Raw genomic sequence first — 18,546 nt, 5'->3', positions numbered from 1 at the left:
GAGTGTCCCAATGAATGAACCGGTTGTTATTGGCCTTTTTAGTGGTACAAAAAAACCAAATGCCCCTGATGAATTTTTGAAAGACTTCACCTATGAATTAAAGCAGCTGCAGAAGGGATTCCATTTTAGAGGGAAACAAGTTTTCATTGAGCTGGATTCTGTTGTGTGTGATACCCCTGCGAGAGCTTTTGTAAAAAACATAAAAGCTCACAATGGATATCATGGATGTGATAAGTGTAGCCAGCCAGGTGTTTATATTAACAACAGAATGACATACCCCAGAAATGATTTTGTGTTACGGACTGATGCAGGATTTTCAGAGAGAGTTGATGTGGAGCATCATCATGATGGACCACATGGGTTTTCTGGTCTAGATGTGGGCATGGTGACTAGATTCCCTTTGGATTATATGCACCTTGCATGTTTAGGTGTCACACGGAGATTGTTGAATGTTTGGCTCAGGGGTCCTTTGAAATTTCGTTTATCCTCCCGTGTTGTTGATCAAATTTCTCATCGTCTAATTCAGATGCGTCCATACATACCAGTTGAGTTTGCAAGGAAGCCAAGGTCTCTGAGAGAGATAGACCGTTGGAAAGCTACTGAACTAAGGCAGTTTCTATTGTATACGGGATCTGTTGCTATGGCACCACATTTAGATTGTGATGTATATAATAACTTTATGTTATTGTGTACTGGTATTCGCATCCTTGTCAGTCCTCAACTGTGTTCTTTGTACAACAATTATGCAAACACATTACTCACAACATTTGTGAGCCATGTTGGGGAGCTTTATGGAAAAGATGCCTTAGTGTATAATGTTCATGGATTGGTGCACCTGTCAGCTGATGCCCAACTGCATGGTTCTTTAGACTCTATCTCAGCTTTTCCATACGAAAATTACCTCTGTAAACTAAAGAGGTTTGTGAGAAAGCCAGAATTTCCTCTTGCCCAGATAATAAGAAGGTTATCAGAGGTTGAACAAATCAGCACTGTTAAGTTGCCCTGTAAAGCTTTAAGAATGCAACATTATGTTGGACCTGTTCCTGAAGGCCTTCAAGCTACTGCACAGTACGGGCAGCTGCAGACTGAGCAGTGGACAATGAAGGTTTCCACGGGTGATAATATTTTTGCTATAGATGAAGACATCTGTGCTATCTATAACATTGTACAGTCTGTGGATGACATTTATGTAGTGTTTAAAGTTTTCACACAGAAGGAAAATTTCTTTAACTATCCAATGAGCTCTGATTTTCTCAGAGTATTTATCGTCTCTCAACCTACAGGACCATTTAGGGTTGCCAAAGCATCACAAATCTCTCACAAGTGTGTTCTCCTTCCTTACCAAGACAGATTTGTTGTCATGCCCTTCTTGCACAACCAAAGTTAATTAGTGCACAGATCTACAGGCTTTATGCCCAGCTGCACTACTTCTTGAACTTCAGCCAGCTCCTTGTTTCCTGTCTGCCATTATTGGACAAACTGATTAATCCAGGTGTGTCTGATTATTGTTGTTGTGACTACTGAGGTCAGGAACATTTGGATTAATCAGTTTGTTTGTGACTACTGAGGTCAGACCCACCTGGATTAATCAGTTTGTCCAATAATGGCAGACAGGAAACAAGGAGCTGGCTGAAGTTCAGGAAGTAGTGCAGCTGGGCATAAAGCCTATTAGTTTCAGGGTATAGATGGGGTTGTATAAGGAGAGGGTTTAGGTGCAGGTGGGAGACAAAACAATTTATGCTGACTAAAGACTGACTTAACACAAGAATTGATGAAGAGCAGCTGTACTCCACAAAGGTTTCTGGAAACTTGTGTATTTTGACAATGTAAGTATCCACAATAAATAATAATAAAACTTATGCCAAAACTAGTTTTTGCAGCCCATTTGACACAACATTTTTCTTTTAATAAGTGTGTGAGTTTGTGTATCAGACAAAACCGTACCTTTCATTCACACATAGAAAACACTTATAAGCAGCATGCACTGACTGTCTGTTCTTGTGTTTATTTCTGCTGTGTTATAGGCCAGTGGTTCTTAAACTGGGGTCCGCGAGATGTTGCCAGGGGGGCCCCAGTTTTATGACATATTATAAAAAAAAATTCATTTATCATTAATTCTGTGTAATTGAACCTAAAAAGCAATAAGGCTACTAACCAACAGCACTATTTTGTATACTTTAATATGTTTTATCTAATTAAAATGTTACGTTTTAGAACAAATTTGTCATAAATTTTCTTTGGGGGGACGCGAAGGAATGCACCGTATACAAGGGGGGCCGCACGCTGAAAAAGTTTGAGAACCACTGTTCTAGGTTATTAGATTAATACATATTGAGTAAATATGTACTGAGCTTATCACCGTTATCAATATTATTTTGATCGCAATCTCTATATTACATATGATTTTACTTGTGCATGTACAATGTGAAATCTTATGCAGGAAAATGTAGATATAATAGAATTGATCAAAGAATGCAAATATATTGAATGAAGGAAAATGTAAAAAGGAGTGTTTTTATACTGTGTGTCTTGAATCGTTTTTTTATTTTCAAATATGTAACAATTTATGCAACAATTCCTTTCTCAGATGTTTTTACTTGTTGAATTTGTGGAGACAAAGACTCTTAACATCATTTCTGAGTCATGGTTTGAGGATGGTGTCACTTGGTGGCCAAACTATAAAAGTGATGACCGTATAAACCGAGCTATTCAAAAAAAGGAAGAGCCAGGAGGAGACTGGAAAAAGTACGACGTTCGAGTCCTCTTAAGAGCTGGTAAGGGTCTGCTTTAGAAAAAAATTCAAGTGTTATTAAATGCACCAATTAAACTCAAACTCAGCATATTGAAAATTATTAATTCAGTCTATTTATGTCACTAAAACATACATTAATGTACTACATTATTTATCAATCAGTACTTGGTAGGTTTGGAACACCAGCCAAGCAATTTGTCACATATTGGCCAATATTTGTTGCGATATTATTGTAGCACTGTAAACACTGTAAATCCTCTATGACAGACTATCATAAAATTCAATACACTAGAGTTATTACTCAAGTTGTTGGATAAAACTGCAAAAAGGATTTGATAGTGTACTTTGTGTAAAGTGATGTATTTTTGACAAATTTATAATTTCTTGCATGTGAGTAATGTTTTTTTTTTTTTTTTTTGATCAGGTGATTACCTTAAAGCAAGAGAGAAACTGAAGGCCTCACTGAACTGTAATACTTCTGAGTTACAAACAGATGGCGAGGAAGAAGTGATTAGAAAGAGAAAAATTAAGCCAAGGTTTCATATTCTAAAACTGACATATGCATCATTTGAAAATACTTTTAGAAGTATATTTGTTAAATTTGCAGTCTGTAACTTTTTGTGCTCTAGCGGTTAATAAGCAGAACTGCATGCGTCTTTTGGAAGAACATTGTAGCTGGAGCTACTTCTCTCTGTTAATGTCTATGATGAGTCAAGCAGATACTGTGCTAGAACACAGCGGTTCCTACCAGGGCTGGGTTTCCCGATAACCATTGAACTTAGCACTTAAGAGTGCTTTCTACGAGCTACTTAACAAACATTGATTGTTCATTTACGTGCGTTTCCCAAAGATGTACGTAAAACGGTCGCTCACAGCTGGGTTTTAAGTGCTTCTTACGAGTCGCTATCCATGCTGAAATGTCACCAATAGAATGACTCGAATTTGTAGCAGAAGGTTGTTTAGGCTAGATCTTCAGACGATGTGCACTAATATTTTTGATAATATTTTTCATAATTGTTTAATGACTTTTTAAATGTTTTAGTAATTTCTGCATAATGAAATATTCTTTCCCATAATTAGTTAGGACTCGTCCCACTGTGAAATCCCTTTTGCATTTTTTATTATAGTTTAGATTATTATTATTATTATTTGTTGTTAATTATGTATTTCCATTTTAAAATTTTTTTACTGTAAATGAATTATAGCAGCAATTGGTAGGAACCATTTATCAATTTGCTAGTACAAACTTTTACCAAAATTGTAACAAATACGTTTTCCTTCTTTATTAATTCATATTTAGTCATTTAAATTAGATTTTTCATTAGAATTTTCAGTATTATATTAAAGTAATTTAAACAAAGAAGAACCCAATAAATAAATGAAGAGTTTTTTTGCAAAACGAGATAAATCCATTTTTTTACATTTTTGTCAAAACATGTTCATTATTATGTTATCATGTTATTATTTTGTTTTATGGTGCTACTTAGCTGTATTTTTTAATTTATGAAGGTTTAAATAAAACAAACCAACTGCAGTTGAATTGAAATTAATTGGAATGCACAACCAAAAAACCAGATTTCTGAACAATTTAAAAAACGATGGTTATCTCGTTTTGCAACAAAACTCTTCAAATATACATTTAAAACATTACATTATCCTCATTGCAGGAATGCAATTTGCTGGTTGTCCTGCAGGCGACCTTGTAACTGTAATGTCTTACGATGCACTTATGAATTAACGATTACTCCAGAGCACTCGTATCTACGATGATTTTCAAGTGCTACTTAAGTTACGAAGCTTTTGGGAAACGGACCGTTATTCTAAGATGATTCGTACAATCGTTTTTACGATCTACTTAGCCTTACAATGCTTTCGAGAAACCTGGCCCAGACCGGTCTAAATTATTCTGAATATAAAGACTTATTACAAGTGTACCATAGTGTTTCAGGATAAGACAAAAACACGTGTTTGGAAAATGGATTCATGTTTACATTCTCATTATATAATTTTTAGAAGTTTTTATCACAAAAAAATTTATGGACAGTAACTTTAATTATAAAGTAGATTTGTCAACAGTAACAATTTCGGGACCAAGTCTGTACTAAAATGGTAAGAATATGAAACCACATTTCTCCCTAGCAGTCTAAGTGCTGTTGAGCGGATTCTTAAACACTTCTGATTGACCACTGTGTTCACGCACTCATCAAATATGTCTGTGATTGGGTACAATAATCAATTATTTAAAGCGTAACTAAACCCCTGGTTAGAGCCTGACTCCACCCACTGGCGATATTTGAAAAATGCAAGAAATATGCGCAGATCCCAACGGAGATAGAGGGGACGAACTAAAGTGTGTGGTGAGATCGTAACAAGGGCGTGGTGAGCTTGAACCTGCTTACGTCACAAGTTATTTTTTGGACCCAACATCCAATAGGAAAATTCAACTGCAGTAGCCACCGTTCAACCTGAAGAGGGCAGCACTCAGACGTTTTTACACCATAAATAGTAGTATTGAAACACTTTATATCCAAATGTCAAAAAACGTACTAAAATCAATGAACAGCACTAATAAAGCCCCATTCTTACAGATCATTAAATAAAAAAGTTGGTTTAGGGTTTAGTTACTCTTTAAAAACACATTTTAAGTGGATATATTAGGGATTAGCTTATATATTGCTGATGTCAAATGTTCCTGTGTGTATCTGTACAAGCACTCAGTGAACACAATCAAAGATGTCTATTAACAGTGGTGTTTTTGAAACGTTGATTATTGTAGCCAATCCCAGTGCTACGGGGAAATGCTGGTATTGTAAAAAAAATTTTTTATTTCAGTACAGACTTGGTCCTGAAAATGGTAATTTTGACAACATTTATAAATAGATCACATATTTGGTAGTGCAAACACCTTTTTTGCTATGGTGTAATATGGTTAATATGGTGAATATTGTGTCTTAAAGTACTACAGAGGTCAAGTAAAACAAAGATTTCTAGTACAGGCTCAGTAGTGTAGAGTAATTTAATATACACATTTAGGCACACTAAATAAGCAGTTCTTACTTTTAAATCAATTTGTTGATGTTTTAACCATGCCCAAAATTCATTATGGTCAGTTGCAATTTGTTTTGTTTGTAAGGAAAATCTTTGGAGATACGGACTCTGACAGTGAGCCAGAAGAGGGAACAAAGAGGAAATACCACAATCTCACCAATTGTCCAGCACCATCTATTCCTGCACCTACTCCAGATACACCATCAACTGACACCTGCCAGGATTCATTCAGACCACGGCTAGACCTGAGGCAGACTGAATCTTCTTCTTTCACTGGTATATTCCTGTTTTTCCAGTAAATCATATTGTAAGCAATGTTTTGGTTAATATCTAACTCTTTAGTTGTAGCATTTATATCTCAGTATTAAGTCAAGTCAATTCTCTTTTATGGGATTGATACAGTTAATGTACCTTCATGTGAATCTAACATTTTTCAGCTGGACAAACTGGAAGGATTCATTTAGGATTTGTTAATGACAATTATTCTATAATGTGTTATTTACTTAACCAGTCTACTGTAATTATTGTCATTTTTAGATTTTACAGCAGCACCACCTGTCCCATTTAATGCATCAGGCATTCATTTGAGTCCTCTACACCACTGCTCTGTTGGACAGACAGATGTTCCAGATCTGACCCATGCTAAAAATGGTTATTACACAGGTAAAAAAACATTTTGCTTGCAAACTTTTCTCATTGAAGTGATCACTGGAACTAATTGATCTGTGCACTATAACTTTGGTTGTACAAAAAGTTAATCTTCTCTCTCCCTGGTCTCAGTGCCTCCAGTTGCTGCACCTACAGGTCCATCAAGCTCTGTGGGCCACATCTCAAATGACCGTTCCTTTAGGCCCAGATTTATACCAGTGAGGACGGGAACTGAAACTATCCCTTGCTCTGGTAAAATCTTTTCAATTTAAAATGTTCTGTGACTATGCAGATTTCAAAATCATATACATTAAGAAAACTTTAGCTATAGCTGTTTAGTTGTAGCATTAATATTACAATATTAAGTCAAGTTTCTTCTATGGGACTGATGCAGTTAATGTAACATGTGCTCAGTGAATCTAACAGGTTTCAGCTGGACAGACTTGAAGGATTTATTATTGATAATTGTTCTATAATGTTTTTCAATTAACCAATCTAATTGTTGTAATTTTTATATTTCACAGCCGCACCACCTGTCCCATTTAATACATCAGGCATTCCTTTGAGTCCTCTACGCCACTGCTCTTTTGGACAGACAGATGTCCCAGATCTGACCCATGCTGAAGATGGCTATTACACAGGTTAAAAAAAAATTTGCTTGCAAACTTTGCTCATCAAAGTGATCACTTGAACTAATTGATCTGTGCACTATAACTGTATGTTTACATTGCCACCGGCGAGAGCGTCAAAAAAACGCTCTTGCTGCCCTGCCAACGACGCTATAGAATAAGTGTAGTGGACGCTTTGATGCTGGAATGCATTCTTTTTAATCCTCTGAAGCAGAGGTTTCCGCCTTCCGATTGGTTGTCGTCGAACGTTTCCGCTTTCCGATTGATTGCCAACGAACCACGTCATAGCTCATAACCATAAAGTTCAGCTGATTTCAAATCTCTTCAACACTCACACTGTCCATGACTCGCCATGCTGCATCCTGCTCTCATTGAAAATTAATGCCTTCCAACCACTTTGATGCTCTCGCCGGTGGCGGTGTGAAGTTGAATATACAGTAACTTTGGTTGTGCAAAAAGTTAATCTTCTCTCTCCCTGGTCTCAGTGCCTCCAGTTGCTACATCTACAGGTCCATCAAACTCTGTGGGCCACATGTCTGCAATGTCAAATGACCGTTCCTTTAGGCCCACATTTAGACTGGGGAGGACAGGATCTGAAACTATCCCTTGCTCAGGTAAAATCTTTTCAATTTAAATGTTTTGTGACTACAGTATGCAGGTTTAAAAATTATATATTTTAAGAAAACTTTTATTTTTTTTCTTAACTCTTTTTGTAGCTGCTCAGCTGCACATTCTCACATTGTTAGAAAATGTGAAGGAACAGCAAATGCAGCTTGCTGCTGCTGTCAATACACTTGCTAAACGTATTGGGACAGAGACTCCGGTGGCTGAAATGCCACACAATATAAGTGTTCCACTGGCCACTATGCCTGAAGTTGAGGAGTTGGAGGAGTGGCTGAAAGACGCAAGGAATGCACGGGCTAAACAAAACATGGTATTTTTTTATTATCTAAAGCTACTTTATGATTTCAATAGATAGTTAGGGCCAGATTTACTAAATGGGCAAATTAGGGGCAAGAGCGCAATTCCAAAAAAGTGCAGATGGGAGTGCAGGGCTTCAGACTAACTTTTTTTCACTAGGAGCACAGCGGCCCCCAGCTGAAAATTTTAGGGGCACAACCAGAAAATTTAGGGTCACACACTATAAATTAACATGCTAACCAAATATTCAAATTTCTACTAATTTCCACTGTATTACTAATAAATACTTTAATGATAGATGCGGAAAGTACAATGTGCTGTTTCAAATTCAGTGTCACATCACAAAAAAATGTCAGATTTACTGGTCGCACATGTGCGACTGGATGTAAAATTCAGTGGCACACTGTCAAATTTTGGTGGCAAAATGCCACAATTTGGTGGCAGTCTGGAGCCCTGGAGTGGTAATATCTCCGGGTTATTTACTAAAGAAGCACAACTTAAATAACACCAGCGCAACAGCTGATTTTCATAATGATCAACCCAATACATGCTTTATTCAGTGTTAAATTATGATGCAAATACCAGTAATATCACACGCGCAAATATCAGTATATTGCGTTACGTGAATCATTTAAATAATTTCCTCCCATAAATTTTGCATCTGATAGGGAAACTCCTGGAAATGCATACGCAATAAGGTCAGTCGCAAAAAAAAACTAGACCACATCTTTTCATTGCTTATTATCCACTGCACGTCTTTAGTAAATCCCGGCAGTTGTTATTTAACGATAAAATGCGCTGCCGCAAGCTGTTAGTAAATCTGGCCCTTACTCTGTCTGTATAGTATTTCCTGCTCTCATCTATATTTTGAGAAAATTTATCAAAACAGAAAATAGAATAATACAGCTGTTTAAGGAATGCACCAATAGGATTTTTTGAGGCCGATACCAATTTTAACAAACAATTATTTGTCATCAAAATATACAGTATTTTGATCATGTTTTAAATCAGGAAAGTTTGAAAAACATCTGCAATAAAGCCCCCTAACCTAGAAAATGCACTTTTAAATGTGTTTCTATCAGAAAATGTGTCGCCAGTGTGTGTGCAGAAACATCCTTTTATTAGACAAATTCATTTATTCTTATTTGTGTAATCTCCTTTAAACTGCAATAGTCACACAAAACAGGCTGTTGGGGATCCCCTATCAATGTGATGTCACATTGATTACACCCCAAGCATAACCACTCACAGACTCCACCTTATGAGCGCATAGTTCAACCTTCTGCCAGAGACACGTTTTGATGTAGTCCAAAGCACATGTGTAAGCACTCTACCCCATACTTTACATACGGGTAATAAAAGAGAGAGCATGCAGTTTTGTCAGAGATATTTTGCAGATTTGGAGGCTGATCACACAAAACGCATTTGTAATGATCTAGCACCGTGTTTCCCCAATTCAAGTGACTTATTTTGAAGTTATGTCTTTGTAGCCATGCTTGTTGTCTTTTTGAACTTCTTTTGTTAATTGGTTCCCTGTTGATTGTCTCCCCAGGTGTGTCTTGTTATCCTGTTAAACCCTGTGTATAAATAGCCCTGTGTTTGATCCTCAATTGATTGAGAGCCCTGGTGCAGCATTAGAAGTTGCATCTCCGGCAACCAGTCTGCTGCTGGATCTATTATGGTTTGTTGTTATGCAAAGCTGATAGAAATAAGAGGGAACCAATAAACAGTAGAACTACAACAAGACTACAAACATGGCTACATAGACATAACTTCAAAATAAGAGTCTTGGACTGGGGAAACACAGAACTAGATCATTACAGATCATTACAGGGCAGTGACAGGCGCCTTTTTTAAATTGTTTTCTATGGGCAGTGAGCGTTATGCACGCTGTTTATCCGCGCTAAACGCCTTGTGTTTTGGCCGCCTCCCACGCTACACATTTTTACAGGAGTGCTCTGAGTGGAAAAGTGATCGACGTCATACGTGTTTTTCCAATGTCCAATCAAATGAGGGGAGAGGCAGGCCTGTGGTGACGGAATTTTACAGTTGCTTGGAACAACCAGACTGCAGTCACTCACTGTCTTCTCTGTTTGTGAACCTCTCACCCTCGATCAAGGTCAAAGCAAGTGTCCTCTTTTAAAAGTTTCTGCTAATAGACCCTTTTACATAGCTTGGTAATACCATCCTCTGCTAATTTGCTATGCTTCATAGACAGAGTCTGGCTGGGCATAATTGCTAAGCGTTTAGCTTCTTGTGGGGGGGGGGGGCTTGTCTAAAGTTTAAAAGTTTACAGTGGAAGCCACATCGCACTTCCACTGTAAACACACGTATGATGCGAAAACAAATCCATCGGCCATAATACCGGAGTGAACATGGCTGTGAACGACGCAGATTATGTAAAATAAATCGGGCCAGAGCTCTATCCTTACGGAGTCTTTCCACTCACATTTAAGTGGAGGAACCCCCTCACTCCTCCTAAACTAAAAACTCTTCCACCAGGCAGACAGCCCTAACCATAATGTAAATTAAATTAAATCTTCTGGTTAATCAGGAACGTCACCAACGAAAGATTGCCCACGCGTCCTCCACCATTAACTGTGAACAATGAAATTCCCCTCCATAATTTCTCAATCATTGGGCACGCCAAGCTGTGTAGCACACAGACCGAGTTTTGATGCCTCCTTAACCTGATCCTCCATTAGAGCAACCAAAGGATACATAATCAAAACTATCCCTTGCCGGCCTTTTGCCAACCTTTGTTTGAAAAATATCCCATATACAGGAAAGGATGCATATGTGTATCCTTCGTGCTCTCAAATCACCCACAATCCCATGCGCTCAGGGCTGAAAGCACACCTTTTTACTGACGTAATGAAATAATGACGTGCACTTTCTAGCCTGTTCCATTTACGTGTTCTCCGAATACTAAAGATGAGCCTGCACTGTAAAAAAAATCCGTAGAAATCGCAGCTGGGTTGCCAATAATTTACCCATAGATTTAAATTTATGTTTTTAACTGGCAACATTTTGTTCAAAGTTTAATGAACATTAAACATTTACAAGTCTTTGTCTTTATAGAGTAAAACTAAAAAAACAGCATCAAGCAAAACATTCTGGTAAACAAAATCTGAAGCAAAAAACAGAAAAAGGTTGATGGTGACTTCTGGTTCCAAGAATGCTTTGCATGAGGCTGTTATTGTATAGTTTTATTCTGTAAAGATAAAGACTTGTTAATATTTAAAATTTATTTAACTTTGAACAAATTCTTGCCAGTAAATAACATAAATGTAAATCTAGGGTAAATTACAGGCAACCCAGCTGCAATAACATTTTAATTTCTACAGAATTTTTTTACAGTGTGGCCTAGCCTCTGAATGAAGTGACTTGGAAAGACCCAGGGATCCCACGGGTCCATGAAAACCTTGAAAGTTTGTGAATCCAGGGGGGAAAATTCAAGGCCCCGGGAAGTATTTGAAAATATACAAACATAGATACAGGTCATTAAAAGTGCTTGAATCTATTTTATGCAAGAAGTTTTCTGGAAAAAATCCATATTATTCCATTTGTGTTGTAGGATAATATATAAAAAAATTCTATACGTTTTAAGCACACGTTCCAAACTGTTGGCTTTAAAGGGACACTTCACCCATTTGCATAAAGCTTTGTATAGTTAGAACCCCAGTCATGTTTTTGAATGGTTGTGCATCATTTCCCCAGTTGCCGCTGAGACAGAAGAAATACAGATTTCAGTGTTGCACTTCCTTCTTTCAATCATGTAAAAATCATCATTTTGCATCATTGAAAGCAGGAAGTCCAAAATCTTTGTTGAGGGGGTGAGACTACAAACACCCTTTTTCTCGGTCAAATAGGCACCAAATTTGAAATGTATTTTACATTTTGATTACAAATATGACGCACTTTCAATAAAGATTAATGTTTCTATGGGTGAAATGCTCCTTTAAATGCTTATATCTTCTGTATGCGAATGTTGATTAATACCAAAAGCTTTTTTGCATATTTGTGTTTGACACATAAAAACGTCTCGGGTTACGTATGTAACTGTTGTTCCCTGAGAAGGGAACGAGACGCTGCATCTCCCTTGCCATACTTCCTGCGTCCCTATAACGCCGTCTTTGGCAATATTTCAGATAGCGATATACTTCCAGGCTCCCGCCTCACCCTGTCTTTGTCGTTAAGCCTCACTATTGGTTGAATTTGATATACACATTCAGACGCACTTACCCCTGGAGGTATCCCCAAAGTGTCACCGCAGTGACGTAGCGCAAGTTCCCTCGAAAGGGAACAGTAACAGTGTATCTTAAAAGGTAACACGATGTAACCTTGCTCTTACTTGAAATGTGTCCCCACATTTAGTTCTTGAATTTAAGGGTATTGGACCTGGAAAGTCCTTGAAAGGTCCTTGGATTTGAAGTTAACTAAGGTGTGGGAACCCTGAAGACCAGTTCTGCCAAGGAAATATCCTTGACATTGAGAAACCCCTTCAGACCTAGTACAGAAGCATAATGAAATTTAGCGGAAGTACAAAGTCTGACGTAGTCAGGCTACATTTTACAGCCCGTGATCAAATAGTTGCACGCACATTTCGGCAACAGAAGTGGTGTTATTCCCCATTGGTTCTAACGTGTTTATCAGCATCAAAATGTCATGTTGTTGCATTTATGGTTGCTTTGATATTTTTATATTTTTATTATATATTATATATTTATATTATATATTTGGCCATCTGCTAACGTCCTCTATCAAATGGTATCAGGCTACCAGATTTGGACAAAGTCAACTATTTAAAATAACTTTCTGTGCCTGTGTTGCTTAATCTGCTTGCGTAGCTTGACACTCTGCTGATTCTCGCCATACTTCCTTTGCCAAAATTCGGGCGCATACATTGCTACATCTTCATTTTGTACAAACAGTAAAAGGGTCTATATGACAGTTAACAGCAAAAGAGCGCTCATGCTTTTTATATTTGATTGCCAGGACAACTGCCTCAGTGTGTGCCTAGCAATATAAAAGTGACCAAAAAAGCAATGCAACAGGCCTTGTGTTTCCAAGCGTTTAAAGCGTTTGATGTTATTTTCTCCTTAGAGGGGTGGTTCAGTTTTTTCCTAGGCTTGATTGTGATTATGGAGTGTCGTTTAACATGTCTTAATGCTTAGTTTTTTAAAGCTGTTTTTAAATATTTTTCAGATATTTTACCTTATTCTATTTCCATTGTCATTTGAATTGTTTATCATGTATTTTTGTCTTCAGATATCTGCTCTGGGTGCTGTTGGTGGACAGAACACAAAACAAATAACTTGGAACATACTTCATAGACTCTTTTCTGATTCTGTAGCTAAAAAAATTAACTGGAAAGGAGTGAATGGGAAGAAGTGTTTTAAAGAAATGCTCACAAGAAATTTGCTGATTAGTAAGTATTACAGTGTTGTTACCCATCTCCACAACCTAAATCAGGGGTCTCCAAAGTGGTGCCCGCCCATTCTAGGTCAGAGTACTGAAAATTTACTGCTATGAGTTCTGTTATAGAATGTGGTTGTCACTCCGCAAATAGCCATACTGTGTGTGTGAACATAATCGTATTAAAGAATTAGTTCCCTTTAAAAAAAAATGAGCCCAAGCTTCACTCACCCTCAAGCCATCGTAAGTGTATATAACTTTCTTGTTTCTGATGAACACAGAAAAAATATTAATAAATATCATAATCATCCAAGCTTTATAATGGCAGTAGGTTATCAAACGAGTATGTCTTTATTTCCAGCCACATTCATCAAATATACTCCACACGGCTTCCATGTTCTCAAAATAGCTTATGCTATGTGACCTATGCATTCCATATTCAACTTATGGAACTGAAGCAACACCAGTTTTTTGCCCCATAATTTGAATATGGAAGGTGGTGTGGTAGAAGCTATATATTTTATATTATAGAGCTATATCACACAACTCTGAGAGCGATATTGCTTTTATACACCAGACAACAGTAGGGGTGGGAGATATGACCAAAATGTTCATAATTCTCACAAAAACCTTATACAAGCTTAAAAACAAACAAAACTCAAGCTCTCTGAAGATAAACACCCAATGATAAAGGAATGATAATAAATAATTATGTATGCATGTATGTATATATATATTTTTATTTAAGGTAGAAAAGTGATTTAGTCAAGAGCAGTGAGAAATGTTCTCCCAATGCTGTTTGATAAACATGAGTGACAGACAGGAGGAAAATGAGGTAACTTCCCCTTTAAGACCGGATCCAATATACTGTAACACATGCATTTTCTCTTATAGCTGTTCACTTTCAAGCCCTAATTGATCGTGTTTATGAGGATACTTGCAAAGATGGGAATTTTGATGCATATATGTATTTAAGGCCAATAAAGCGGGAAAAATGCTCACGAGCTTAATGACCAGCGGTTGCGCGTCTTGTCCGCCCCCTCACAGAAAGAAAGAGCAGCGGTTGCGCAACTTGCGCGCTCCTCACACACAGAAAGAGTGTAGGCATATAGATCCATTGTTTGTGTTTCAATGGCTTAAAATAACTTGTTTTAAAACTGCGGTGCTTACATACGTGTACAAATGTTATGTTTTGTGACCACGCGCACAGGAGCTTGACGTGGGCGCGTGACCTCAATAGAGACAATAGTCCAAAATCTCTACCGGTTGACACATTTCTACCAGTTAATCATGTCTACCGGTTTATCACCCACCCCTAGACAACAGTTTGACGGCACAAGTTTGAAACAAGAAAACTAGAAAACAATAACGGAGTTATATATAAAAGCCTCTTTGTTGGGGAGCTACTTTCCTCTGCCACAGATTTGAAGGCCAGAATGACAAGTAAACCTTTCAGCCGTGTGTTTTGAAAGTCACAATATTAGCCTTATTAAGCCTGTCCCCATGTTGATTCCAAAACAAGGCTGTGAGGGATGGAAGTCCAGAGTGTGCGCTTTAAACCTAGTGTTTTGAACCGTGATGCTGGTCATTCAGCCATCTAAACACCGAAAATACATCATTTTACAAATTTCCACAGGACAAAGAACCTTAGAAATCATGGATTGTTAAAATAAGAAGGGACAAAAGAAATAAGAAATCAACATGACGGCAGGCTGAATAAGGCCTGTTCTCAATATTACTGTTTCTTGGTCCCAAAGTGTAGTTTTAAGATTAGTTCAGTCGAGAATATATATGTATAATATTCAAATCGGCAGTCGAATAGTAATGAGAGCGCCTATTTAAACATTTGCTTAAAAAGGTTCGGACGTTAGATCCAGACGTGGCCAGCGGGCGTCAGTGTTCAACCCGCTGACCACAGCCTGATCTTATCACTTATAGTTTTCTGCTGTATTTGATGGTAAAAAAATTTGATTGTGTTTGTTTTGGTTTGATCAAACCAGCAGTATTTGGTAGCAGATATGTAAGCGTATGACTCAAGTGTTTAAAGAAGCCTCCCTCACTAATTGTAAAACGACCAGTAGGTGGTGAAATGATACAAACAGTGAAGCGGTTACTATTATGTTGTCAGTAGAATATCACACGGCTGGGAAGGGCTCTTAGCTATTCAGATTCGAGAACCAAAAGAACTGTTGTATAACTTTTAATATTTCTCTGATTGTGTTAATCAGAAACAAGAAAGTCATATACACATACGATGGTTTTAGAGTGAATAAAGCTTGGACTAATTTTAATATAAAAATGAACTAATCCTTTAAAGGACTCAAATACAGGACTTGTGTACACAACCATGTTCTACTGCTGTGTGAACGTGGCCAAAGTGACATGCCATTGATTTGTCCTATATGAGGACCACAGTTTCAGCTAAACATTTAAACTGACAATCTGGAATGGCATGAGACATTTTCAACAGAATATTTAAATATTTAAGTATTTTACATTACAGAAGAACTATCAATCAGCAGCTTATTAGTCTGGGGAAATTTGAGAGTTTTTTTGCACTTTTTTTCTCAACAGGAGCTGTAAGAAGCAACCAGTCCTCTACTGGTGCAGCTGATACCGAGATCGACTCTTACTCCATTCGTTGGTTCAATCTTGCCTCTGACCGTGGTGGCGGCCGAAAAGAACGTGCTAGAGCCAAAGAGGCAATAAATGAGGTACATTTCAGATAGAAGTAGCATATTTGCAGTTTGTGTTTTAAGCTATTACACTTTTTCGATTATAGTGCTGGTATGTACTAGGGATGTGCATGTCCATAACTGAGGCCGGTGCAATATGCATCTTGATGCATAGCCTACAATAGAATACATTAAAGATGCATTTGAAGCAGCTACCAATGCGATACGATGCAGTGTGGTCCGATTCGATTCAACAAGATGCCATTCAATGCAGTATGACGCATGGAGAAAATATTATGCTATGCTATGTATTATGGTACAGATAGTATACTTTTATTTCTGTTTCAGACTGCAAATTATAAATTAACTAGAGTGCCTTCAGACTTTTAACACATTTAAAAAACAGGCCTTAGTAGTGCAAAAAAGATTAAAAGATCTCCACTTCAACTTTTAACAGCTCAAACATTTAACAGTGAAACAATTTAAGAATGCCCAAGGATAAACAATAACTCGCCAGCAGAGGAAGGTGCTTTCAGCAGATAGACCGTGAACTCAATGAGCAGAAAGAAGGTGCTGTTTTAACATAATGCCATGCTCTGTGACAACTTCTTTGGGTTTTTTGGCGTGTTGCAAACCAACTTATCTGTGACTTTCATGACATGCCTTGGTGTTGTGATAGGTCAGCAGGTGAGAAGTCAGCAGCATGTAGCAACAGTTTAGAGAGAAGAAAGCAATCTCAAAATGTTGGTCACTTTATAAATGATAAAAGTATAGTGCATCTATTAATAATTATACATAAATCTGTTTTTTTACCGATGCAAAATATGTTAGAAACGATGAAATGCAATGCAAATGCTAATTTGTATCCGATGCACAGTTTTTAAACTGATGCATCCCATCGTTTACTTTTTATGCAGATGCACCAAGCGAATCGTGAAATTTTCTTATCCCTATTATCTACCAACTGACTCCCATGTATAGTTTACAGCATTAGTTCAGATTTTTTCCTCTAACATTTTCTTTCACATTATATGTGCAGTTGCGCCTGTGTCAACCTGCACCTGACGAGCATCAGCTCTGTTTATTTGCGCTGCTCTTGGTAGAATGCGTTGGTCATAATGTAAATTATTTTTTGTGAATCACATCGGTGCATTTGTGGAATTGCACTCTCATGATAATTTGCCCCGTTTAGCTAATCTGGCCCATAATGTTTACATTTTTATTAAACAATCCCAAAGTACACAGTGACTCTGGTCTGTGCAGCGCTGATGCGTCTTGAACAAGACTATTATAATGTTTCTATGTAGGTCCATTTACAGTGACTCAATTGTCTGGTTCTTAATGCTGCTTCACTTAAACTCAACAAAACTAACAGCTTTATTCTTTTGTTTGCAGATGTCTGATGGGAATTAAACCACATGTGTAGTTCCATGGCCTTCCTACCCGTCATTCCCTTTCCGTTTGGTTCATCTTTGTCCGGTTCATGATATGAATTTTATTGCGTTTTGTTTTTTCAATTTCTTCACAGCTTTTCGCTGCCTCTTTTCTGTTCCAGGCATATTGTGTGATAAATGAATTCATGTCACTACTGTAATGATCCAGTTCTGTTTTTCCCTAGTCCTGTACTCTTATTTTGAAGTTCTGTCTGCCATGTTTTGTAGTCTTTTATAGTTCTTTTATTTATTGGTTGGTGTGTTGATTGTCTCCCCAGGTGTGTCTTGTTATTTCGTTGACCCTGTGTATACTGTATATAGCCCTAGTGTTTTAGTTGTCTTTGGTCAGTCTTTGTTAATGTAATGTATTGGTTCCTTGTTACTTGGCATATCTTGTTTCTGTGTTTGTTTTGTGTTTTTATTCAATAAATGTCTGCATGTGGATCGGCTTCCGTCTGCCTTTTTTAACCAACGTTACAACTACACATGTTTCAAATGTATTCTTTCAAATATACTTTGATAGAAGTTCTGAGATTGTTTAACTATTTTGTGTAGCTTTGTGAATCAAGACTTTAAGTGGTTTATATGAACTTTGATATGTCATTTGATATGAACTTTAAAACTGATGAAAATGAAAGAAAAGATGCACAGTGTTTTTGCATTGTTTTGTTTATTTGTTTTAATATGATATACCTTGATCCATCTTCCATGTATTTAGGGACTTGAACACATTTACTCTGTCAAATTTCACTTTAAATGTATGTTTATAGGGAAGTAGTTGCTGACTAGATTCTCAGGTGGTATTTTAATGTAAAAACATTTTTCATACAGTAATTATCTGTACATCTAAACCAATACTTCAGCTTTTGTTGTCTAAGACTTTAATGTTGAAACTTAAGAGAAAATATCAGTAGCATAAAAAATATATTTAATTATGCATGTGAGATGAAGATGCCTGAAGGAGAGAGTGAAAATGTGTGTGTTTCTAAATGATGAGCTGGCAAGATATGGAATGACACTGG

At 37.2% G+C, this 18,546-nt stretch overlaps 2 protein-coding genes across 2 annotated transcripts in view; both read left to right on the top strand.

Annotated features, from left to right (window-relative positions):
* Window positions 1-18,546, top strand: part of frmd4a (FERM domain containing 4A) — a 223,530-nt gene that overhangs the window by 20,806 nt on the left and 184,178 nt on the right. The gene's annotated exons all lie outside the window — the stretch shown is intronic.
* LOC135745128 (uncharacterized) lies at window positions 1,701-17,962 on the top strand. Its single transcript, XM_065263498.2, has 12 exons — window positions 1,701-1,826; window positions 2,588-2,774; window positions 3,177-3,288; window positions 5,886-6,076; window positions 6,338-6,463; window positions 6,581-6,700; window positions 6,973-7,089; window positions 7,563-7,691; window positions 7,794-8,011; window positions 13,270-13,429; window positions 15,991-16,130; window positions 17,487-17,962. The coding sequence occupies exons 2-12, from the start codon at window positions 2,588-2,590 to the stop codon at window positions 17,502-17,504; spliced, it is 1,518 nt and encodes a 505-aa protein (XP_065119570.2). The 5' UTR covers window positions 1,701-1,826; the 3' UTR covers window positions 17,505-17,962.

The sequence above is a fragment of the Paramisgurnus dabryanus genome, chromosome 9 (assembly GCF_030506205.2).
Source record: "Paramisgurnus dabryanus chromosome 9, PD_genome_1.1, whole genome shotgun sequence".
In the NCBI taxonomy this organism is placed as follows: domain Eukaryota; kingdom Metazoa; phylum Chordata; class Actinopteri; order Cypriniformes; family Cobitidae; genus Paramisgurnus; species Paramisgurnus dabryanus.
This window is presented reverse-complemented; position numbering and strand designations above follow the sequence as displayed.

Coding starts and splice junctions, on each gene's coding strand:
- LOC135745128 (XM_065263498.2), top strand. CDS start 2,588: ATGTTTTTACTTGTTGAATTTGTGGAGACAAAGACTCTTAACATCATT. Junction 2,775..3,176: donor TCGAGTCCTCTTAAGAGCTG/GTAAGGGTCTGC, acceptor TTTTTTGATCAG/GTGATTACCTTAAAGCAAGA. Junction 6,701..6,972: donor TGAAACTATCCCTTGCTCTG/GTAAAATCTTTT, acceptor TATATTTCACAG/CCGCACCACCTGTCCCATTT.